The 26671-nt window shown below is 37.7% G+C and overlaps 2 protein-coding genes across 2 annotated transcripts in view; both read right to left on the minus strand.

The window, feature by feature from the left end:
• Positions 1-26671, minus strand: part of LOC131675496 (frizzled-5-like) — a 158625-nt gene that overhangs the window by 9686 nt on the left and 122268 nt on the right. The window lies entirely within an intron of this gene.
• LOC131675527 (piggyBac transposable element-derived protein 3-like) lies at positions 394-903 on the minus strand. The gene has a single exon (XM_058954540.1). The coding sequence runs from the start codon at positions 901-903 to the stop codon at positions 394-396; it is 510 nt and encodes a 169-aa protein (XP_058810523.1).

A 26671-nucleotide genomic window follows, 5' to 3' on the forward strand; every position in this document is an offset into this window, starting at 1 on the left:
ATACATAGAACATGTAGTGCAAAACTTTCGTGTACGAATTCCACAACCCTGATTGCCGCACAGCTTTCGGACCTCAAGTTGTTTGGTATCATGGAGTAATGATCCAGATTTCCTGCAAGACCTGCTCAAGTAATTCTTACCTATTCTCATAGCAAAATCTTTTGTACTCATTTTCACGCCATTACTCTGATTAGCAGTATTATATACAATCACAGCATTAGCTATGGAAGTTAGAATAAGTCGGATAAATATTATCCACGTCCATTTTTTAGATCGTATTATTGGTTCTATTTTATTGCAACGTTTATCATGTAAATCAACTCCACCCATGAATTTATTATAAATCAAAAAAGCTCTTGGGAAGTCAAGTTCTCTCTTTTCTTTTTGACCTTTTTAGCGACGTAGAACAGGGCCTAGTGGTGTTGCTCCAGCTGCAGTTGATAAAATAGAGACTGGTTTCGAGTCCATTACGGTCAAGAAATTCAAACCACTATTCTGATCATGTTTTACCTCATATTTTCCTCGATCGTCTTTCTTTTGGATACTATTTTGGACACAGACTCTATTTTCTCTAACTGTACCAGTAGCACACAATCCATATTTTTTCAAATGGATAAGTAAATCTGGGCTAGTGAACAAATTATCGAAGTAAATGTGCAATCGATCTCTGTTACGAAGAGTCACGGTACTGAAAACTACTTGCAGCATATTGACAACCACACGACTACCTAGAGCACATTTTGATAATACTCCATCCGTATCAGAATTTTTCCCACAGTAAATTTCAAAATCAAATAGATAGCCATTAGCACAGCAGAGGGCCCACATTTTGATTCCGAACCTCACGGGCTTACCTTTTATGAATTGTCTCAAAACTGTTCTTCCATAAAACTTTAGCATCATTTCGTCTATTGACAATGCTGTTGAAAAAATACCATAACGTATCAAATTTTTTCTAAATATATCTGTCAATTTTCTGACGTGATAGATCCTATCAGTATTATTTCTCTCTTCAGGCTTATGAAATTTGATTTTTGACTTGATCTGTTCAAATCTTTTACGGGATATTGCGGATACTACCGGTTCAGCTCTCAAATGTGAGTCCGTAGACTAGTAATCTCTCTGAAATAGTCTTTTATTGTAGGTGGTAAATATAATAATACCAATGAATACATCAAGTTCAGTCCTTGAGATTTCACAGCCATTTATTTTGTGTATTCAATGATGTGATCCTTCATTTCGAGAGTGAAGAAGCATTCAAATAAATTTGTTGGAGTACTTTTCAATATGCTTTCTTTATCCGAATTTCTGTGGAATATCTCATTTGTGAAAATCCTATTATGATTATGCTCTCCATTGAGACATTCGTACTGGTGATCATTCTCTAATTTCTTTTGTGAACTACTGTAACTTTTGTAAACATCATCGTAAAAATTGACAATAAACGTGGTCGTGGAATCATCAACTTGCTCCGAGCCTGAATCGCCTTCTGAACAATCATCAGAATTTCCATTTATTGAAATATCTGAATCAGATTCACCAGAATCTTCAGCGTTTGGTATTATATTAGCATTGATGAATTCTCCACGTTTGTCATATTCAATGGACCCTTGTGCAACTGGGTTCCGTTGACTGGATTATTCAAAATTTGCCGAACTACTATTCTCACGTCTACAATTAGATTTCCTTTTGGGTATTGTGCCTTGTGTATGAATGTAGATACAATTTTTTTAGGGAATGAAGTTATGCAAATCCATGCAGTTATCCAATCCAATGCAATCAAAAGCTATCCAATTGATTTCATGCCCAAATATTTTTCTGGAATCGATCCTCACAAACGTGGAAGAGATTGCAAATCGGAGAAAAATTCTATCACGACTATGCTTTCTGGGTCTGTGCAACTCCCATTATCGAGTCTAGGATGAGATTACCTATCAGGGACTGTGCGATACATGCGATCTTGAATACAGTTTTTTTAGGAATAAACTCATAAAAACAACATTGTCATTACAGACACTGAAGTAATTTCATGACCAGATATCTTCGATTTTCGGAATTCACAAACGTGAGATGGTTCGCGAATTTGAGAGGAAATTTATATAGGAATGACAGTCTTCAAGAGCTTTTACCTGCTTGCAGTGAGAATCGGAAAACTCCGATCGAAAACGCGTGATTGCGAAGTTTGGAGGCGAATTTTCGATTTCTGATAATTTGGGAATTTTTCACTCGAGAATGGCGACTCTGAGCGAGAAAATGAACTGAAGTTATTTTATCTCAAATTTTACGTAGAATACGATGATATTTTTTATTTTCCGTAAATAGCTATTTTTCAGGTTACGGTCCGCCATATTGGATCCGCCATTTTTAATTTTGATAAGTTAATAATGAATTTAGATCTAATGATTCAGAGAGTTTATTAAACGATCAAAAAAAGAGGATTGGAGACTATATAGTGGCTATAAAAACGTGTAAATACGTTATTTCAGCTAACTCTTGGTGGCCGCCATCTTGAAAATCAATTGCGTGAGCTAATTTTGCTAATATGCATCCAATCTTTTGATATAAAACTCAGAAAAGTCACTTTACCTGCTAAAACTTAGATTCGACTTCAAAAGTACAAATTTCTGTGATTTTGCAATAATTTCTGGCATTCGGGCGCCATTTTGGATCGATTAACAGTCAAAATCGAAGTATCTAAAGATATATTTTTAAAGTACAACCTTCGGGTCCCGTATTCTGATGGGTTAGGATACATTGGAGTACTGAGAACATTGTTGAAAAAATTCCTTAAAAGAAAAAAATTTTTTAAATTTGCATTTTATTTGGTTTATTGTTAAAAATAAACTGTTTGCGTTCATTTTTCAATAAATTTAATGATGCTATTCGAAAAATGAGATTTTTTTACACAAGAATATGTATCTGAATATTTTTTTCACATGGGTTATAATTGAAAGGCACGAGCTTGAAGTTGACGTTGAAATTGGCCATTTGAGCGTTAAAGGGTTAAATCGATGCAATAAATGACCTCAATGAAGTTAATATTTTCGAAAAGACGTTGGATTTTTATGAAGAATATAAAAATGGTGATGCTAAAATAATTGAGGACGAAGTTCAACATCATTTTCCTGATGTTGTACCAACTAATCAATGTACCAAAATTACGGAAGATATCAGTTTTGATTATAAACAGAAAACCGTAGTATATTTGAGAAGAGGAAAGGCGAAAAATTTAAATATTGAAACGGTACAAAAGATTAAAAAAAGTGTCATTGATGCATTTTGGAAGTACATTAGCAGTTGAAGGAAAAAAAGGCGCAATGTTTGGTACAGTCAGTTTCATCGAATCATATAGTTACATTATTGTAACAGTTCGGTCTAATCTGTTCTTTTTTCGATTTTCACTGCGCGATGGCAACCTGTTAAATATCCGAAAATGAGAAAAAATGCTATTAAAATTAAGGTACTCTTCACATACATGCGTAGATGTATTAAGGCACTTGATCAAAATCATTACCATATAAGAAGCGTGACGTCACACCTATATACGAAATCTGTTGTTAACTATGCAACATCTGTAATTTCAAGCTTTTACCATGAACAAAAGCACTTTTTCAGTTAAATTTAATTCACTGATCTCGAATTTAACTCTGTTATGAGTATTAATTGGGCAAGAATTAGCGAATTTAATTTACAAGTAAAAATTACATACAATGTTGCAATAACAAATGCAATGCGAATTTGAATATCACGCAGCGAAACTACCATTTTAAGAGAAGCAAGAATTTGACATGTTGATAACTAATTTTTAAAAAGTTATCAGTAATTAAAACTTAATAATTTATTTACACATTTAAAATTACTTAGCGAATTAGCGACCCAATGGTACATATAAGATTAGTGAAAACGATTGTTATCCGATCATCGATTTTATAGTTGCAAAAGAAATCATTTGCGCAGTCATTATTTAATTATTATTCAAATTCTGTTTGTTAAATTGGTAATCTTAATTTTAGATAATTTTCCGTGTATCATAAATAATTTTTTGGTGCAAAAAATTCCTATAGTTTTATTGTAAATTTTATTCTATTCGTTTAATTAACTTTACTTGTTTTTAACTTCGTAAGGCGACTTTTCCTTAAGAAGCGATTGATGTTATAAAATTCAGAGTAACTCAATTTTTTAAATTACAATATTTTCACTTCATATTTCGCGGTAAAGCTTATTTAAAGTTTGTGCAAATTTACGAAAACAGCGTTATAGGGGTAACCAAGCGTAGAAAAGAGCCTTTTTCGCAAGTATAAATTAGCTCGTCGTTGTGGTAAATGGGATTCCAATTCAACCTTGCTTATCAGTGCGAGCACTGTACTAATGAAATAAAGTCTCAGACATTTCCTGAGATCGGTATTAATTATTCAGTAGTTAGCGTTGCTTTCCTTTCCTACACGTTAGTATAAGAGCTCAAATTCTAAGACTTTCTCTTATGAGGAAAAAGCAGTCTTAAACTATCTTATCTCGAAATTATATCATTACAGCCTAGAAATTAGACTACTATATATTTTTGTTGCGACGCTGTCTGGTCTTTCCTAGATAGATGCGACAATACTTAACAGAATTTCAAACGGCTCATCGAAGTATCGAACTGTGTCAAATCAGACCATGTTCATTGCTTGATGATTGAATTTTCTTACTGTTTTCGAAATGCACTTACTCTCTATCGCAAACGACCGAGAATTGTTACCATTGTAGTTTCAACTTTGAGTAGTGAATTTCCGAAGTTTTTAGTAATGATTGTTGATGTTCGTGTATCTTTCAGGAACACCTCAATCAATACGAGTAAGCCACTGATAACTATCATTATGATTATTTCGAGTATACATAATTATATGTCACCTTCGTGCTTACTCTCGGAAATATAATTTGTAAATATATCTTAAAGTTCGAACTTAATTTATTATAAAGTAGAAAAGATTAAACGTTACACTATACAACCATATATCAGTACTAAACAACAACTTTCATCGCTTTGCTTTGTTTTAATAGAATAAACTGGTCAACTCGGCCCTGTTGTAAAAGAACAGTTATTTAGGCCAGAAAATGGGTATATAGAAACATGAAAATCTGGAAAGTGAGTAATATAAGTAATTTTTTGTTTACTATAATGAAAAAATAATGAAAATGAATTGATGACTATATTTTTTGATTATAGATCTCTATAAAATTTTATTAGAACAAGTATTTCATTCACACATAGGACCTCAGTCTATATTGTTAAGCTCACACACTCACAAAAGATAATAACAACTTTATTATAAAAGAATGATAACGAGTTTTATTTTCGAAACTCAGAAATAGGTTAACAGCAGGTATTATCAGAGTCAAGCATTAACACAACAACTGAAAAAATCATAACACCGACGAGAGAGAGGTTGCTTAGCAACGCAAACGTTCTTTTGCTCTTCAAATGAGCCACACATAACATTATCCCCCCGTCTTTCAGATTACCGTCCCGACAATCTCAAAAAAAAAGGGAACAAAAGACCGATGACGGCAAGTCTTAGTTTTCCTAACCAAAGGCCCGTCTCTTGAAAATCAGCACAGTCTTTTCAAAATCTTCTACTTCTCGAAAATGGCATCCTCATCAAGCGGGCTGTTCCTTCGCTCATGGCCAAAGGGTCCGTCTCTTGAATTGATCCATCTTGAAATTTCGATAGAATCATCTGGAATCAACTCATCCGGTCAAAGGATCCGTCTCTATCGTGATAAATTGCCAGTTGGTCAATGTGGACTATCTTTGTCTTGTGTTTTGTAGTCTTTTGGATGCAAAACACTACGTCGTTGATTTTCTTTATGATCTTGAATGGTCCCTCCCAGTTACTTTGGAGTTTTGGTGTTTTACCCTTGATGCGACGAGGATTGTAAAACCAAATTTTTTGACCATCTTGAAAATCAACTTTTCGAGCTGTTCTGTCGTAGGCTTTCTTTGTTCTTTGAGAAGAAATTCCAATGTTGAGCCTTGCAAAATGGTGAATTTTGTTGAGTGTGGTCTTGAGTTTGTGTATGTAGGTTCCGGGGGTCAATAGATCATCAGTGGGTGGAGATCCACGCATCAGGTCCAATGGAAGTCGTAAGTCAAATCCAGTAACCATCTCGGCTGGAGTAACTCCTGTTGTTGCATGTATCAAAGATCTGTAAGCTAAGAGGTATAATGAAACCCAAAGATCCCAATCTTTCTGATTATTTGTGATGTATTTAGACAAGTATTCAAGTATTGTTTTGTTTTGTCTTTTAACTTGACCATTCGATTGTGGATGTAACGATGTTGTTCTTGTTTTTCGGACACCAAGTAAGTGAGATAATTTAATTTAATAATATTCTTTAATTAATTTAGAGTCGAAATTACAACCTTGATCTGTATGAATTTCAAGAGGAACTCCATATCTACTTACGAATTCTCGAACAAATACATCCGCAATAGTTTTCGTTCTCGTATTGGAAAGAGGGAAAACTTCTACCCATTTAGTAAAACAATCTATCAAAACTAAAAGATATTTATTTCCTGAAGAAGAAATTGGGAAACGTCCTAAAATATCCATTTGAATTCTTTCAAAAGGTAAACCTACATCGTGAATTTTCATTTGACTGTGGCCTTTGTTAGAAGGACCTTTTTTGCGATACAGATGGAACAAGATCTACACCACTTTTCAACATCATTTTTATAAGAAGCCCAATAGAATCTTTTACGAATTTTTTTTAGTGTTTTATTAACTCTAAAATGACCACCAGAAGGAGAATCGTGAGCTTCTTCTAAAATCACGTCGATGTGGTTTCTGGGTACAATTAATTGAAGAATTTTGGTTTTTAAATCAGAAGAAATCCATTCTCTATATAAAACATCATCTTTAATTACTAGAGAATCCCATTGAGATATATAAATTTTTATATATTCATCTTTAGAAGAAACATCTTGCCATGATAATTTTACCCCATTCTTTTTACTTTCTAAAATAGCTCGAATAACATCGTCCTGATATTGACGATCTCTCCAAATAGTTTGAGGTATTTCTTCAAAAATAATACGTCTTACAGAATTATCTTTCTCATATTTTAACTCTACATTGAAGCAATATTTACAAGATGTATTAGGACAAGGTCGTCTAGAGAGTCCATCTGCATTGCCATGAGAAACGCCTTTGCGATGTAAAATTTTGAAATCATACTGGTCTAATCTTCCTATCCAGCGTGCTAATTGGCCATCTAAATTTTTGAAAGACAAAAGCCATGTCAATGCAGAGTGATCTGTTCTGACAAAAAAAGGTCTACCATATAAATAATAGTGAAAGTTTTGGACTGAGTCTACTACAGCTAGTAGCTCACGACGAGTAACACAATAATTTCTTTCAGCTTTAGACAAAACACGACTATAAAAACTGATCACCCTTTCTACCCCATCCTGAATTTGTGATAAAACCGCGCCTATACCATGATCAGAAACATCTGTATCCAAAATGAAAGGTAGCTCGGTACAAGGAAATGTTAGAATGGGTGGAGTTGATAAAACTTTCTTTAAATTTGAGAATGATTTCTTACAATCATCTGTCCATTCAAATTTAGTCTTCTTTTCGGTTAACCGATAAAGGGGTTTCGCAATCGACGAAAATCCCTTAATGAAACGTCTATAATAAAAACATAAACCTGTAAAAGCTTTTACTTGTTTTTTACAGACGGGTTCTGGCTAAGAAATCATAGCCTCTATCTTTTTAGGATCGGTCCTTTTTCCTTTTTCCGAAACAATATGCCCTAAATACTCGACTTTACGCTGAAAGAAAACACATTTTTTTCTATTCAGCTTCAAATTAGCATCTCGAATCCTTGTAAAGATTGTACGTAAGTTAACAAGCATATCATCGAACGTTTTTGTCATTACCATGACATCATCTAAGTAGATCAAGCAAATTTCATTTAAAAGATCACGGAGTAATTTTTCCATTAAACGTTCGAATGTAGCTGGAGCATTGCATAGTCCAAAAGCCATAACGATAAACTGCCAGAAACCATTACCTATCGAAAAAGCTGTCTTTTCTCTATCCTCTGGACGGATCTTAACCTAACAATATCCGCTCTTAAGATCCAAAGTCGAAAACCAAGAGTTACCAGCTAACTTATCTAAAGTTTGATCGATTCTAGGTAAAGGATATGAATCTTTGATTGTCTTATCGTTCAACTTTCTGAAATCAACACAAAATCTCCAAGGGCCATCTTTCTTTTGTTTTAACACTACTGGAGAACACCAAGAACTTGATGATTCCTCGATAACCCCTTGTTTGTGCATATCATTAATCATTTTATTAATTTCTACTCGTACATGAAAAGGAAGAGGACGAACCGGCTGTTTCACAGGATTGGAATCATTTAATTCAATTTTATGCTCAACCAAATTACATTTTCCGGTAACATCATTATCTTGAAAAATGTCTTGAAAATTTATTAAAAGCTGAGAGAATTTTTCTTTCTGTGAAGAATCCAAATTTCGGGAATTATCTTCAAAAACATCTTTCAAAAGATCTGGTAATTCCCCAGCCCACTCCATAATTCTGCAACACTTTTACCCATCCGTATCACTGTCGATTCTACTTGGGATACCTTTAAAAATTTTATACATCGACTCTGTAATTCCAGTCTTATTCAAAAAATCACATCCAAGTATGCAATCGTCAGTAATATCTGCAACAAAAACAATCATATAAACTGAATACTGACCTAAATCAATTCTAGCAAGTGTTTTAAACTTAAGAGGAACATTTTCACCAGTGAGATACTTCAAATTTTTTTTATTGAGAGAGATTTGATGGCAATTCGAAGTAATAAATTTAGAATTAAGAATAGTAACGTCTGAACCTGAATCAATTTTCAAAATACACGATTTTTTATTTATGCTACCTTCAAATTCAAAAGTTTCTAAATTCTGTAGAACCCTACAAACATGTAAACTCTTATAATCCGATTCACCAGTAAAATCAGTAGGGGTCTCTTTATCGGGTGTCAAACTTGCCCCTGAAAATTTGACACAAGCTAGTTTCCCTGTTCAGGACAACGAGAACGCGTGTGTCCTTTTTTATGACAACCCCAACATTCAAGATTTTTTAACCATTCTTGATGATCGAAAGATTGAGCCTGTTTGTCAGAACTTTTTGTGTCATCGTCAAATCTCTTTTGCAAAGAATTTTGATTATTATTTCAAGAATCTTGCAAACGTTGAGAAGCCAAATTCTTATTTTGTTCTTTAGTAACTTCCAAGGCTCGTGCAAGAGCTACTTTGAGAGAAGTAATACGTTCTAATTGTAGAGTTTCTCTGACCCCCGTGTGATAAATTCCATTGATGAATTGAAAACAAGCAATTTTATCCTGAACTTCTATCGAACATTCTAGGTAAGCTAATGCAGCTAATTTTTCTATATCGGATGCCAAAGTAGGTAGATCTTCACCGGGTTTTTGACGTCTATTTTGAAATAATGAATAGCTATTCGCTCCCAAATTTTCACCAAAACGTACTTCTAATTTTTCAAGAAGTAATTTTAAATTTAATGTTTCTGTATTCTTAAAGTTATTCAGCACGCTCGTTGCCGGTATTCGCAGAGAAGCGGCTAAAGCGACTACCTGTTTTTCATCACTCCAATTATTAGCTCTAGCAACCAAGTTGAATTGATTGGGATATTCAGACAAAGGGGTTGAGCCATCATAAGTGTCGGGCTTCAGACTGTAACCTAACCCTAAATCGACAGTCGTAACTGGATTTGGTGTGTGTAATTGTGTGCTCGGGTCATAACCATCTCTTGTATCGTTCACTTGTAACGTAGTGTTGTTGGTATTGTTTGGTGTCATTGTAGTATTTGGTTCGGTGTGTGACAGAGAGATCGTGTTTTGACTCATCTGGTTCAATCGCTGTTGAAGCTGGACAAACTGTTGTTTGAGGGATAGTTATTCCGACTGCAGTCCTTCGATAACGCGTCGACCCTCGATGACCTCATCGTCACGCACTTGTAGTTCTGCCGCAAGACTCTGTTCTTTCTCAATGCGTTGTTGTAATGTCGCTTTAAGTTGCTGACGATTTTGACGTTCGGTTTCTAGAATAGACTCCAACGTTTCAAGCCGTCGTCGGTATGCATCCAATTGCATCCTAGCTTCGTTGAGCTCTGAGAGCGCTTCGCGAAGGAGAGGTGGTTGGAGTACTGGCAGCGGTGGTGGGACGTCACGTACGAGCGGAGAAGCATCGGCCGCCGTCGATAAGATGTTGGGCACCATTAACGCGTCGTCAGCGGCTGCCAGCGAGGCAACAACTGCCGGCGGCGCAGCGCCACCCGTCGAGCGCACATCATCGCGCAAATCATCGGAGCACGAGTCATCAGCTGTTTGATGTTGTTGGTAATTAGCAACGGCAAAATCGGTGTCCGTGGCATTGATAGCAGTAACAGTAGAAGCTCCTTTGACATTAGCAGGAGTAGCGTCAGCAGCAGTTTGAGATCTCGTTTTTATTTGAAATGGTACTCGAGGCGGTGTTCGTGGCGTTTTTCCGGACATAGTAGTCTTCGAGAAAATCCCGGAGGGGCCCCCAAAATTGTTAAGCTCACACACTCACAAAAGATAATAACAACTTTATTATAAAAGAATGATAACGAGTTATATTTTCGAAACTCAGAAATAGGTTAACAGCAGGTATTATCAGAATTGAGCTATTAACACAACAACTGAAAAAATCATAACACCGACGACAGAGAGGTTGCTTAGCAACACAAACGTTCTTTTGCTCTTCAGATGAGCCACACATAACAATATTATTACTAGATTTCGGGAGTGGACATTGCGAAAAAAATGTAGACAAAACGATGTCAAAAAATAATATTGTTAACGTAAAAAACAATACCAACAGGAACAACAGGGAAGATTCAACCACTCGATGTGTATGGATTTCGCATCTGGATAAAATTTATACCTTTTTCAGATAAAGTGATTTTAATAGATTATGATTTAAATTTACATTTAAGAAACAACATCATAAAAATACAATCTATTGTTCATAATCAACTTTTTTCACCGAGATATAAAAATATGTTTCAATATTCCTGGTATAAAAGTGGTTACATTGAAGGAAAACCGGAAAAATTTGAAAATCCTGTTGAGTTTAGTTTTGGAGATTCTTGCGATATAAAATGCTGAATATAATGATGTAATAATATTGCTATTATACGATGTAGTTGATGTAAAAAATCATTATGTTTATAACATTTTTTGAAGATTACCATCATTGTCAACATTTTACGGAATAAGATACTTAACTATAAAAAGAAAATAATAATATAAAACTTATAAGAAATAATTTTTAATCAGTTTCATTGAAAAATATTCATCAAATATTGAATAATATTTGATGATTCACTTTCAGGAGTGACCGTTTAATTGGGGACCTGCAATGACTCGGTCGGTAGGGTGACAGACTCGCACTCGGTTGGCCCGGGTTCAATTCCCAGTCCCTGATTGAGACAACCACCACTGAAAAAAGTTTCAAGTACTTTGTTCTCAAACACATTGCAAGCCTTTGTCGCTGATTAGCACTGATTGAGCATAAATAGAGCAACGTTAAACAAAATAAACAACAATACTACTATAGTAAAAAATATATAATATGTTTAATTTTGGTATAAAGAATATTCTGTTCCGAATAAAGGACACCTGGAAAAGTGTATCAAGCTAAAAGAAGATTATGTTGAAAAATAAAAAAAATTTTTTTTCTATCTTTTTCTAAGAACTTATTGACCCACCCTCGTAATAATAAACTATTTGAAATACGGTAGTCTGGTCATTGTTAAAATAAAATGCTTGTGCAGTATTCTGTGCCACAAATTTATAATTATTAGAAAATTCTAAAACATGTAACAGTTCTCCAGGTTTCAAATTGCTTTTCTCCGACTCATGAAATTCCGCTTGTTTTTTTGGCAATAAATGAATGTTTTTAAAGTAATCAGTATTTCCATTAAAAGTTCCACGAAATCATCCGATGGAGAAATTTGAGTTAATAATGTACATCTATCGGTTGCTGTCCACGATACAAACTTCACCTCGAATATATATCTTTCACTTAATCTTACTTACAAATAATTTGTTAATTTTTCTACATTTCTGCATTTTTCGCAATCATTCAAATAACATTTTTCATCAGGACTTTGACAAGTCATTTTTTCTAAACAATCTTTATAATCCGATAATCCAAGTTCTGAATCAGCTGTTAATTTTTTTTGTCAATGACATCAATCATTAATTTATAATTTCCATGTATTGTGCATTGTAACGGGGTGGATTAGCTGATAAAATAGGGAATTTATTAACGCACAAACTCCCATAATGCAGAGCTAACTACCGCTCCATTAAAAACGTATATTCATCTCAAACCCCTACGCATCTCGATTAACATATGTGACATTCATGATAAATGTACTCAATACTTCGATAACCGAGATGGCTAATGCCCGTATCGTAATTATTTGTTTTTGCCATTTCTGGTTCGAGACTCGCCCGGAAATCTATTTTTTCTTTTTATAAAATTAATCATTTTTATTGAAATCAATTTTTAATTTTTTTTCACTCCTATTGATACTATTATTCCATTATAATCGAAATAATTGTAATATATTGTAACGGGGTGGATAGCTAGTACAATGGAAATTTATTGACGACCAAACTCCCACGATGCAGAGCTAACCGCTGCTCCGTTAAACACGTATACTTATACGTGCATTCGCCTTTATGTTTGATACTTTCGTTTTAGTGTTTTATTTCTAACTGAGTTAAACTCACCTTAAGTCACTTGACATGTGACACTCGATCTATCTTAGGTGTGAGTGACCTAATGCTTAATCCGACTAATCCCCTAAATGAAATCGGATTAAAACTTAATCTTTTATAGATCTGTAAAACTGTTAGGAAACGAAATAACGTAATACGGCGAATAAAATTAATAATGTTTAATTCAATTAAAGTACAGTCTATTACGGGCCGAAAGACTAACGCACGCGAATAGGATTTACAATGATTAATAGTAATTCTGTGAGAGAGAGAATTCGAACTTTTGCCGCGAAAACTAACACTCGGCGCGAATACAAAAAATAACGCTCGCAGTAGGCAAAATACTCTCGCTAGTATTTTGTCGCGCAATAAAAGAGAGTTGCACCTACTTTGCTGTGCAATTACGGTGATCAGACGTAATTGTTGAAGAAAAATGCAGAAGGTGTTTCTTGAATCAGAATCAGCTGTGCTGCCTCGCTCGCAAATCTACTGATTTCTCCAATGAATGTTGCTGCTGTAATGCTGCTGTTGTGATGCTGCTAATGTGATGATGCTAGCTATTACTCGCGCACGTTCAAAAATCCAGGAAAACTTTTTTAGCAAAACGGCAAAACATTATGCAAACTAATTGGCGGTACTCTCGCAAAAGCAGCTGAGGCTTAACTGACTATTTTCAAACTCTCGCGCGCCCTCTCTCACTTGGTCGTTCGAACTAACATCGTGAGTGTACCGAATCGCGAACGGATCGATTAATCGAATCGACTACCGTTGCAGCATACACAAACGGTGTGAGTACCGCTGGCACCGGCTAGAATGCTATGTTTAGGACGCAACTGAGCAAACTCACTAAAACTTACCGCTGCATCTTTGCTAAAACTTATCTCTGAATGTTTTACTGTATAAGTTAAATAAAAGTCTTTAAGGTCTAATAACAGAAGGTGTTTTTGTTTGAGTGCGACTATTGGCAGTTTTAACAGGTACGTCTTTTATTTCGGACATGACTCTATTAATAGAAGTATAGAAATCTAATTTTTTGTGTAACTTCTGCAAACCATGACCCTTCTTTTTAGAAGTTTCGGCTAAAATTCCACTCGGAAATTTGGAATCTTTTGAATTTTTCGAAATTTGAATTGCAATTAAACTCTTGGGTGATTTTATTTGTGCTCCGACTAACTAGAGTTACAGTGAGGGTACGTAAGTTTAAAAGATCATTAATTTCTAGTAAACTGAATTTATCTTTCAAATCCTGTAACATACTTTCAAGTTCTACTTCTCGTTCAGAAGAAATGGACGATGCAGTTGTTCTTGAAAAAGAAAAAGAATTATTACTATATTATCCTCATCACTTTTATATAAAGAACAATGTGGCGCATTATCATTTGCTGAAGTAGAACTGATGCTATTTTTATTAGGGATAATTTTTCTGCATATACCACATATTTTTGCAGATTCTGTAAGCAAAGGAAATGAACGTCGTATATTACCCGACAACGATCGCAAATTTTTACCTTTATGATTTTTGAAACCATAAGGATTATTACATCTATCGATATGTAATTTTTTTGTAAGTGATATTTTATAACTTATTCATATAAAGCATTAAACTCTAAACAAGATGGTTTGAATAATAATTTCGTATTTTAAGTTTTATAAACTTTTAAAGAAATTACAAGCATATAAGTTTAAATTTTCAAAATTCAATAAAGAATTGATTTTTATATAAGCTAGCATCAGTTAAAACTTGAATGTAATTAGGAATACGCCATCTGTTGAACATGAAAGGAAGTACTCGCTGATACTGTATATAGTTGAATGGTATTTTTATGTATTCAACGTGTGTAAACAACATATTTCTGCCAAATTTGGTGCATATAAGTTTCTAGGGTTATTGTTTACGAATTCAGGTTCATGTTTAAACAATTCAGAATGGTGGATGTAATATGGCGAATATTATATGGTAGATAATAATATTGAAAATTAATCATGTGTTTAGAGTTTAATTATTCCCTTTATATATTTAAGACTCAATTTTCAAAAATGAAACGAGATATTAGATCTACCACCTTGGGTTCAGCAAATCAATCCTTAGATTCATGATCAGTAACCAAAAAAGCCCCCGTATACCGAATACGATAAGAAACGATTGATTTTTCAGAAATCTTTGGTCACGTGGTTTTGGACGCCATATTGAATTTAACCCCGCACAGAAAAATATTGATATTCATATTGTTATGAAAAATAAGATTACAAATTATTGATTTTTCACATCATTTATTAAAATATTAACAGGAGACAAATATAATAATATAATATTTCTTAATCGAATCACATTGTATTGCGAAAATCAATATCTGTTCATTTTTAAAAGACGGCAATTCTCAATCAGATTGGCATTTGCTATAACTATCAATAAATCACAAGGTCAAACTTTAAATAAAATTGGTATCGATCTTCGAAGAGATATTTTTAATCATGGTCAATTATACTCGTATGTAGCTATATCTAAAGTGAGATCATGGAATTTGTTAACAATTTATCTTGGAAATCAAAGGGAAAACTCAATTGTTAAAAACTACGTATACACAGAATTATATCAATAAAAATAAGTTCATATCGATATCCGATCAAAAGAAATAAGGTTATTACAACGATACGTGTTTATTTCTTGATTTATATCCGAGATATATTAGTTTTTTTTTCAAGATTTGGAATCATTGGTCACTTTTTTGTATGAATATCAAACACTTGAATGTAGTTATTTTAATAGTGATTGTATTTATTTATAAAGTCGCTATGGTATTCTATAGATGTTAATCAAAAATATGTCTCAATGACGAATTATGGAAATAATTACAAATACTTGATTTTTCCATAACTAATCAAAATATCAACTTATAAAAATGTAAGATATTAACTGTAGACATATGCAATAACATTGTATTTCTTAAAATCGTAAATTCTTATTAAATGAATTACATTATTATAAATTTAATTTAGACGCGCGAAGCGCCCTGTGGTGTTCTAGTAGATTAGAGTTATGGTTATGGAAATGTAAATTGGACTACTTGGAAGACTAACGCTAACTTTTCGTTACAAAGAATTTAGGGACACTGTGCAAGATTTCTCCGCCATATTGGTACACAATGACGCCATCAAAGCTGTTACACAGGATTGTACCAATAGGTAGCTGCATTTTTAAACTCCCTTCATATAGCAATTAATATGGTAATTTAATATGGCATTTCAATAGATAATAACATTAAAGCAAAACTAACGTTAGGCGATGAGTGAATTATTTAACATACACATTCACATTACCTTTTGTAAAACATACAGCTGCCCTAGTAAATGGGTATGATTTTGTTCAAAATGATAAAATAATTTTAAGTTTAAAATTAGGTAGTTGGCGCAAAATTAGTAATTTTGTGCCAACGCTTATGTGTTTAATTAATGCTTTAACAAATTATTTCTTATGCATGTATCTAAGTATGTACGAGGTGTGATCAAAAAGTAAGGTGAATTTTTATTTTTCTCAAAAAATATTTATTTATTCATCAATTTTTATTTTATCTCCTTCAAAGTAATCCCCCTCGGATATAATGCACTTGTGCCAACGCTTTTTCCAATCCTCAAAGCATTTCAAAAAATCATTTTTTGTGATCTTGTTTAGTTCATCCTTCGATGCCGTCTTTATCTCCTCAATCGTGGCAAAACGCCGTCCTTTCATGGGCCTCTTCAGTTTTGGCATCGTTACTGTGTTGGTTTTAGCCAAAAATTCGCGCACAAGCAACGATGTGTGAGCAGGGGCGTTATCATGGTGCAAAAGCCAATTTTTATTTTTCCACAAATTCGGACGTTTCTGGCGGATTGCTTCGCGCAAATTGCACATAACTTGCAGGTAATATTCCTTATTTACTGTTCTACCCTGTGGCAAGAACTCATGATGCACCACGCCCCTGCAGTCAAAGAAAACTGTAAGCAAAACCTTTACATTTGATCGAACTTGGCGTGCTTTTTTTGGTCTTGGTGATCCAGAATGCCTCCACTGGGACGATTGAGTCTTAGTCTCGACGTCATAACCGTATACCCATGTTTCGTCACCTGTTATAACCCTGTTGAGTAAATCTGGATCATCGTTGACGTCATTCAGTAGCTCTTGGGCGATGCTCATGCGACGTTTCTTTTGGTCGAAATTGAGCAATTTCGGAACAAACTTCGCTGACACACGTCTCATGTCTAAAACACTCGTCAAAATTGATTGGCACGAACCAAATGAGATGCCAATATCATCAGCAATTTCTCTAATGGTAATTCGGCGATTTCCCAACACTATTTTCTTCACTTCTTCAACATTCTCATCAGTTGTTGATGTGCTGGGGCGTCCAGAACGAGGTTCGTCGTCGGTGTCTTCTCGGCCTTCTTGGAAGAGTTTATACCACTTGTAAACATTTTTTTGGCTTAAAGTAGACTCACCGTATGCCACTTTCAGCATTTCAAGTGTTTTGGAACATTTGATTCCATTTTTCACACAAAATTTAATGCAAACTCTTTGATCCATGTTTTTAGACAGCAGCAAATCGTGGAGCACGCAAAACACTTCTAACCTTGATGCCTCTCACAAACAAACCAAACATACTACAAAGCTGAAATTTGGAACGTATATTCTAGACATAACCAAATAAAAAAGTCGAAGATCGAACGGACGTAGCCCGCTAAATTTCGAAATTCACCTTACTTTTTGATCACATCTCGTATGTACATTTGTAAATGTGCATCACCTGTAGTTGAGACATTGTTCGATAATTTGTCGAACTTCAGAGCTTCGAAAAAATTGTAAAAACACCTTTAGCATTTAACAAAAATCCTCATGAGTAAAACTAAAAAAGAACGTCAATAAATATTACTTTCCTTGCGAGATATATGTCAAAACGTGAAGAAGGTAACGAAAAATATTTTTTTTTTTTTGCATTTGCCTCGATTCTAATGCATCTTAAGGGCTCAAAATCAATGTGAAAACGTTTCAAACCACTCCAAACAGGACCCCATAATTGCTTTTTAAAAACGGCTAAGAGTCCAAAGTTATACTATACAACGCAAAACTATACAAAGTTGGCTGTGGCTTTTCACTAGTAACTCGAAAACCCGGCTAATTAAGACATGAACTAATTTAGTATATTTGTGTTCGATGAAACGTAGAATCCATATTAAATGTTAAAACTACTTCAGAACTTCAAAGTTACAAAAAAAACATTATTCCAGAAAAGATGATATGAAGAGGAAAAAATCTTTATACCGGGTGTCTCATTTTAAAGGAACCACCCCGAAATTTTCTACGGATGACGTTCTACAAAAAAATTGTTCAGGCAAAAGTTGTTTGGGACAATGAGGAACACCTTTCCTAAAAAGCTGATTTGACTTTGAGATTTATTTTCAAGGGCATTTGAAGGTCAAAGTAATTTATTGAATAGGAACCTATAATTTTGATCCCGGATTCGGAAAGAGCGAGAAATTCTACGTTCAGATAAAGTATCATGTGTAGGGTACGGATAACCCCGCGTAAGGTCATGTAGGGGTCAAATTTATTATTTTCTTTATCTATGCACAGGGATGTTGGAGCAAGGGTAAGATTAATTTTTATAACCCAATAACTTGCTGGTAATATCTTGCCCCCCAACCCAATGACTGGACGGTAATATCTTGCTGCAGCACGTCAAAATTACCTAGGGAGGCTTCGGTACCCAAACCACGTGAGAATTCGAATCATTGAACGAAGAGAGAGACGTCAACCACGAATACACCCCGAGAGATAACAGAATGTCAATAATTAGGAAGTTTACACGGCGTCTAAGCTATAAAATGGAAAATAAGCTTTCGTTAATTAAATAAAAAAAATTATATGTAATCTTCAATAAATCTTGAATGAATCCTCGTATAAAGCGTTGAAAAATGGATAAAAAATGGAAAATAAGCTTCCGTTATTATTATCAAGTTTCCCTAACTTGGCTGGCTACCAAGTCGGCTACTCAAAACATCTCATTTTTTTATTTCGGATTTGGAATAAAAGTTAAACTGGTCACTCCCACATTGTCTTAATCCATTAAGGCCCTTGCCATACCTGGGCAAGATAGCGCCAAACTAACTATGCCAATCGTAAGTAAATCGAAAAAAATACCCGTGTTTTTTTTTCTGCCATTTACAATTATTTATCAAAAGTTATTTAAACAAATTATCGAAAGGTAATCATTTGAAGTCTGACAAAAAACGTTACATACGTTTCTTTCATATTTTTTCTCGTAGAATCAATTTTTGAAAATAATTTTGCAGGAAAACAAATTATTTTCATTCTCTTTTCTAGTATGATTCCAGACAAGCCTACAGAGTTTCAACTAAATCAGAAAATAACACTTCTTTAGTATTATTTATGAAAGAGGTGACTCATGAACAGTCCTTCTGAGGATAGTTCACGTGGAAATTTCTTAGTGTCTAGCTATTCAAAAAGGCCAAATACGCCAGATTATTCGAGAAACGAAATTGTTGACATTCTGTTATCTCTCGGGGCATGTCAAGGTCGATATTGTGCTGCAGCAAGATATTACCGTCAAAATTACCCAGGGAGGTTTTGGTACCTAAACCACATGAGAATTCGAATCATTGAACGAAGAGAGAGACGTCGACCACGAATACGCAGAAATCGTCGTCGCATTATGAGACAGAACAACGATGATCCACGAATTCTCGTTGTTATGGCAATGGTTGATTTGGATCATCATATTTCTTTGCGTGAAATTCAGAGACGTACTGGAATCCCAAGAACAACAGCCGGTAGAATTTTGCGGCTTCATAAATTTCATCCGTATCACATATCTTTGACTCAAGCTTTGGTGCCAGATGATCTTCACCGCAGACTCGAATTCTGTAATTGGGCACAAGCAAGGATTCGTGAAGATCCTGAATTTTTCAGATACGTAATGTTTTCGGATAAAGCTACATTTCATAGTAATGGGCAACTCAATCGCTATAATAGTCATTATCGGTCTATCCAGAACCCTCATTGGGTACGTCATATTGATAATCAGCATAGATGAAGCCTCGTAGTTTGGTGCGGTATAATAAATGGTTATCTGATAGGACCTTATTTTTCGATGGGAATGTCAACGGCGCAGCATATCTTAATTTCCTGCAGAATGAATTACCAGAATTATTGGAAGATGTGGACTTGGAAACAAGATGATGATTATGGCTTCAACAGGATGGTGCACCATATCATCGCTCACTAATAGTTCGTCACTTCTTGAACCAACGATAGCGAAGACGATGGATAAGCATTGGTAGTGACATTACTGAGTGGTGTTCAAAATCACCAGATCTAACAAGTCCAGATTTCTTTTTATAGGGCTATTTGAAAAGTGTTGTTTATGCATAGCAACCAACAACACGGCGAGATATGATGCAACGCATCATACAAGCTTGTAGAGCTATTCCGCGTCACGTTTTGTTGTCCAAAGTTGAAAACTTCGAGATAAATGTTTGTGTTACAACCTTGACCATAAATCTATCTGTAGTCATCGTCTAGTCTTCATTGGCTGGGCATTCCCACCTTGCCTTAATTGGCTGGGTAACACAGGCCGACAGAATTTGACAAAAATATTTTACCAAGAACCCGAGTATAGTTTTCCGAAGGTTTTTTGCGCGCTGAATCCGAATCCGAGGTCAGAATTACTCTGGTGGCTTCGGTTTTCGAGATATCCTAACCTTAAAGTGCAAAAAACGCGATTTTTGCCTATATTTGAGGTTATATAGCAAAGAAAAGAAATTTTTTTTCAAAAAACTGTATACATCAAATTAAAGTATGAGTTTTTTTTCTTTCAAATGCCGTTGAGTATGCTCGGATATCTTTTTTTTTTCACGAAGTTACACAAATTTGAAAATTTCAAATTTTATGAATTTAAAAAGCACCACATCATTCAGCCCAAGCTATCTAACAAGTAACCATATTAAAGAGCCACTCACCAATTTAAACCAAACTTGGAAATATGACAAAACACTAAAAAATATTGTGAGCATCGTGCTTCTATTTACAAAATGCTCTCTTACGGGTAGAAACCACCCCTGCCAACCCCTAAACAGGCTCACCCACATAACCCTGGGTAGAGCAAGTTTAATTAACTGCTTTTTGATAAAAAAAACTCATTTTCTAATCACAGGTATGCGTACTAATATGATCTAGATAGGCCTCATCCCCAAATACCTCCTCAACCCTTTAAAACCAGCCCTCCCAACCCCTAAGCAGGCACACCCACATGACGCTGGGTAGAGCAAGTTAGCCAAGTGCTTTTTATTTCAAATTTGTGTAACTTCGTGAAAAAAAAAGATATCCGAGCATACTCAACGGCATTTGAAAGAAGAAAACTCATACTTTAATTTGATGTATACAGTTTTTTGAAAAAAAAATTCTTTTCTTTGCTACATAACCTCAAATATAGGCAAAAATCGCGTTTTTTGCACTTTAAGGTTAGGATATCTCGAAAACCGGAGCCACCAGAGTAATTCTGACCTCGGATTCGGATTCAGCGCGCAAAAAACCTTCGGAAAACTATACTCGGGTTCTTGGTAAAATTTTTTGTCGGCCTGTGTAATTAATACCTTACCTTTATTGGCTGGGTTGCCAACGTCTTGTCTTGATCGGCTCAGCATTCTCACCTAGCCTAGATAGACTGGACACTCCCTCTTTGCATACATTGGTGAACGTTACTAAATGTGGCACGAACACACGTAATGATTAAATCAAAAATCTTGATAATCGAACTTTTATTTATCTTGGGTATTGGGTTATTATTATTATTATTATTATTATTATTTTTACAAGGAGATGCGGAATCGTTTTTGCGGATTCCCCTCAGTCTTTCTGACTGAGGGGTTATGTGGGATTTCCCGAAAAAAATAGGCCTACCCACTAAATTACCATCTCCTTCGTGTCCTTCCCCTAGCCAGGGACTATGTTGATATTACTTCTGACTGGAGGGTCTGTATGTGTTCATCCGTTCGTGTCGTTCCTCCATATCTCGTTACGTCCCGTCACTTCGTCTACTCAATCATCTGTCAGGCAGTTGTCCGCGTTCTTACGTCTCAGTATAGTTTCCGTATAGGTAGAGACTAAGTGCCACCATTCGGGTTCACGCAACATTACGGCCACAATGTTATCGGGGGTGATGCTGCCTACCGTTCCTTCCAGTTCCTGTCTGAGTCTTGTTCAGCGGTCACACGCGAAAAACATGTGTTCCGCGTCGTCTCGTTCATGTCAACAGTACTTACAGTTGGGTGTTCGTACTCTGTTCATATTATAAACGTACCGTCGGAAGTACCCGTGGCCCATCAAGAGCTGGGTGACGTAGAAATTTATATCATCGAATTTCCTTCCGAGCCACAGCCTCAAGTCCCGTATCAGTCGTCACGTCCAGTTACCACCTCGTTCTTCTGTCCACCGGCCTTGCCATATGTCAATTGTCCTGTCACGCTCGGCGATTGCCGCGTTCTTTCGTCCTATGTCCGCGCTGCTCCCGAAGATCCACGGGTATGACGCCAGCCAGGTAGAAGCAAGCGATTCGCAGTGCACCATGTCTCTGTACCATCATCATCGTCTTACAGTATTTCTTTGTCTTCAGGGAGTCTGCCCATATTTCCGCACCGTATAGAAGGATCGAGTGAGCTGTCGCCATTAACAGTCATCGTTTCCTCGATCTCGATTCCGTCGAATTTGCCATCAGGCGACTCAAGGATGCTATCTTCTCTGCCGCTTTCTGGGTTGTTTTCTGTATATGAGGCCAGGTCATCTTCGTATCGAGGGTTACCCCAAGGTACTTGACTTCCCTTTTGGTCTCCATCTCGCATGTCCCCACACTCATGTGCAGTATCATCTGTATACATCTTCTCGTGAGAAATATCAGTTCCTTTTTTTCTGTTGCGAGTTGTAGTCCGTGGTCTGTCATCCATCGTCCGACTGGTCTCATGGTCTGATTCAACGACAGCTGTGCCAGCTCGGGGGACCTCTCCGTAATCACCGCCGCCACGTCATCAGCGTAAGCGACAAGGGTCACTCCGAGCGGCATCCCAAGCCGAAGCAAGCTATCGTATAAGCTATTCCAGAAGTCAAGTCCCAGTATCGATCTCAGTGCCACCTCAGCGGTGACCTGTCTCGTTACTTGTCCTTCGATCGTCTCGTATGTTATCCGTCTGTTTTTTAGATAATCCCCCACAACCCGAAGCAGGTATGGCGGGATCCTCAAGTTGCTTTTCAGCGCCTCCAAGATATCCTTCCACTTGGCAGAGTTGAAAGCATTCCTAATATCGAGCGTCGCCAGCAACACTATAGGTCGCGTTGCGTGACAGTGTCTATCTAGTACCAGGAAAGTGTCGACCACCTTTTGGATCGCTCCAATCGTCGATCGACCCCTCCTGAAACCGAACTACAAATCTGATAAACCCCCTCTGGTCTGTATCGCGTCCATCAGTCTTGGTCTCAGTAATTGTTCAAAGAGTGTATCAGTCGTGTCAAGTAAATTCAACGGTTGGTAAGCCGAAGGCATGCCAGGATCGCTCCTACTTTATGGGATAAGAACGAATCTTGCCACTTTCCACCGGTCGCTGAACATTCCTATCGCCAAGCACATGTTATACAGGTCGAGGAGTATCTCCGGCCTTAGACGAGCCACAAGCCGGAGGATCTCGGACGGTACTCCGTCCGTTCCCGGTGCCTTACCCGTCTTCATCGCATTCGTTGCTCTGATGAGCTCGTCAGCGGCAAAGGCGGGGGGCATTTGTGACTCCACGTCGTCCATCACGTTTGTCTTAATCGGGTACATTGGAAACAATCCGTTAACAATCCGTCCTGCTGTTTCGGCATCTTTAAGTTCCGGTGAGACTCGGGCCCTAGTTTCCCGGTCACGATCTTGTAGCCGATTCCATAGGGATCCTCGTTCACCTCCTCGCAGAGCTTCCTCCAGCATCGCGTCTTGCTGTCCCGTATTGCTTTCGTCAGCGTCTTCCGTGCTGTTTTGTATATGACTTGGAGGTTTTCCCTTTCGAGTCCGTCCCCTTCCCTTGTCACTCGTCGCCGATTTGTCAGGCATATCTTGCGTAGCTCGGCTATCTTCACCAGTATTGTGGTTGTCTTTGTTGTATCTGCCGACGTTTCGGCATTGTGCTTCTGCACAAGATATCTATTAATTTGGCCGTCTCGTCTGTCAGTCTTTCCGCTCTTTGCCGGACCATTAGTTCGGGGGGAATTCTCTCCCCTGGAGCCGGTGCTGCCGTTAGCTCTTCCGAAAATTTTCGTCCGTCAAGTTTACGTAGATTCCATCGCGGAGGTTGGTGGGTTCTCGTTCGTCTCGTTTCCATCCGTCCCACCACTTCAAAGACGATGTACTGGTGATCGCTGGCTGTGTAGTCTTCGATCACCCGCCGTTCCCTCAGCCGTGGCAAGATTCTGTCCGACGTCATCGTGACGTCGGGGATGGAGTCGCCGACACTTGGTCGTCTGTACGTCGGCGTATGTCTCGTATTTACCACTGTTAGATCAAGCCTTGCGGCCATTTCCAGCAGTAATCGTTCGTGTCGATTCGTTTCTTTCATTCCCCACTCGATCGCCCTAGCGTTAAAATCTCCCGCAACGATGACATCCCCGGGCAGGTCCCTGATCCCGTCTTCTAAGAGTGCCGCCTTTCTTTCAAACCCCATCACGGTGCAGTTGAGTGACAGGTAGACGCTGAGATAAGTAAAAGCGCCAACTGTGACCCAGACGTAGTCGTCCTCGACACCGCGATTGGAGACTCTACATTGGGCGCCATCCCTAACCCAGATAGTAGTGGTCTTTGTCTCGTTCGTGATGTATGTCTGGGTCGTCCTTCTCTTATATGGTTCACTCAGGATCAGGATGTCTGCGTCATATTCGTCGGTTATCTGAGGTAGGAGAATATATGCAGTCCTACTTCGATTCAAGTTTCTCTGAATTATTTTGTTTGTCTTCCCGTCCGTCCTCTGCACTCCTCCAGCGCGACCCGGAACACGGCACATCTTCTGCTTCCGGCAAGGTGGACGTCCTTGTGCCCGGCCTCGGAGTACAATGAGAAGACTGGCTTGTTTTTACATTCCGTCACCTAGTGTCCGGATGTGCCACACTTGCGGCAGCATTTCGTCCTTTCCTATCCTGTGCATTCAGCTTTCACATGGCCAAAGCCCAGGCATCTGTAACATTTTGTCACCATTAGTCATTTCCGAACGCAGCAATGCACCCTGCCAATTCGGATCCGACCACACCGAAGCCACGCATCAGCTTCCCGCGATTCCAATTCGCAGACCACCATATACTGCTCAGTGCGGTTTAGACTGAAAATGTAGACTCGGAAGTCCGTGTCTCGTCCCATCTCTCGTCTGAACGCGTCCATCACGTCTTTCGGAGTCGCAGCGCAGTCCAGATCCATGATCTCCAATTGGACCTTGGAGGTCATGGCCCTGACACTGACCACTTCCCCGATCGCATCTTGGATCTGTCGTCCAAACATCTCGCGTTCGTCCGGCTTGTCTGCGCCTACCTGTAGCTTCAGAAGAAGCTCAGAGAGCTTTCGTCTTCCTCAGGGTTGTCATCTGCATGTGACTTTTCTTCGGGTCGATTGTCGTCCGTATTTTCCGTACTATATCGGAGTACGTCGTGTCTGTGCCCGACCTGATCAGAACAGCCAGTCCCCTTTTCCGGTGGGCCGGCTTACCTCTGTCAGACCGATTTCTAGCGTCCGTTTTCTTCTTTGTCTTGTCTGTTCTTTTTCGTGTTACCGTCTGCCAATCCTTGGTCGGTTCCGGCGTCGGTGGCCTCTTTTGTGGGGGCTCCGGCGTGGTTCCGGCTGGCGAACGTTTCCGTTTCGTCCGTAGCGTTTCTTCGTTATTCTCCGCTGTCGTGTCTGTATTGCTGTTGTCTTAGAGACATCTTCCCGAAATTGTATCCGATCGTTTGTGCAGCGCAATTTCTACAGTCTCGAGAATTCTCTTAATTCCCATGTACACTGTCATATTCATGTTCTTTTGTACGTTTGCTGCTATGACCATTTTAGTCGCCGTCTCTTGAATAAGCTACATCAGGGCTTTTACCCGATCGGAACCCGGGGTGGATTCCCCCTGAATAAACGTTACCACTTGAGGTATATCTATGTTTTTTTTTGTGCATATTCATATTTTTTGTTTTGTCCCGTTGTGCTATAGGTCCCTCGTGATCGCGACTCCACGATCCACGCTGGAACAACGCACGGCCCCTGAGGTCCCCCCTCCTCTACCCTGTGTGTTCAGTGTTCCCGTCTGTAGAGTGTGCGTGATTGTGAGTGCCCATAGTGGCAAATCCGGGCTTCGTTCACGGGGAAAGCCCGATTAGAGAGATCCCCTTCATTCGCTTTCGGGCGGCTCCGTTTATACGGGTCCCCGGCATTCACTCTTTCGGTAAGCCCCGTTTATAGGGTCATCGAGCATTCATTCATTCCGGTTTGCCAAGAGGTGTGTGTGTGTAAATGTTTGTGTAATGTGTGAGTGTAGGTGTGTGTAAGTAATTAAAGGTTGGGCACATCGGCAGAATACCATTATCTTTTGCGTCATTTGTGAGCCATATCTTCCTCTTGGCCGTGTCCGTTATAGCGTTGCTGCTCAGAGCATTGACGCGACGAACAACGTTTCCACCGGGCATGGTCGTAAACGTTGGAAGCTAGCATTTGACCAGTGGAGATGTAACCTCTCACTGGATCAGCCCGGCGCCTTATTATTATTATTATTATTATCCTCACTCTTGCCCCGGTGGCATAGG

The sequence above is a fragment of the Phymastichus coffea genome, unplaced genomic scaffold (genome assembly GCF_024137745.1).
Source record: "Phymastichus coffea isolate CEN01 unplaced genomic scaffold, Cenicafe_Pcof_1.1 PCOF00024, whole genome shotgun sequence".
In the NCBI taxonomy this organism is placed as follows: domain Eukaryota; kingdom Metazoa; phylum Arthropoda; class Insecta; order Hymenoptera; family Eulophidae; genus Phymastichus; species Phymastichus coffea.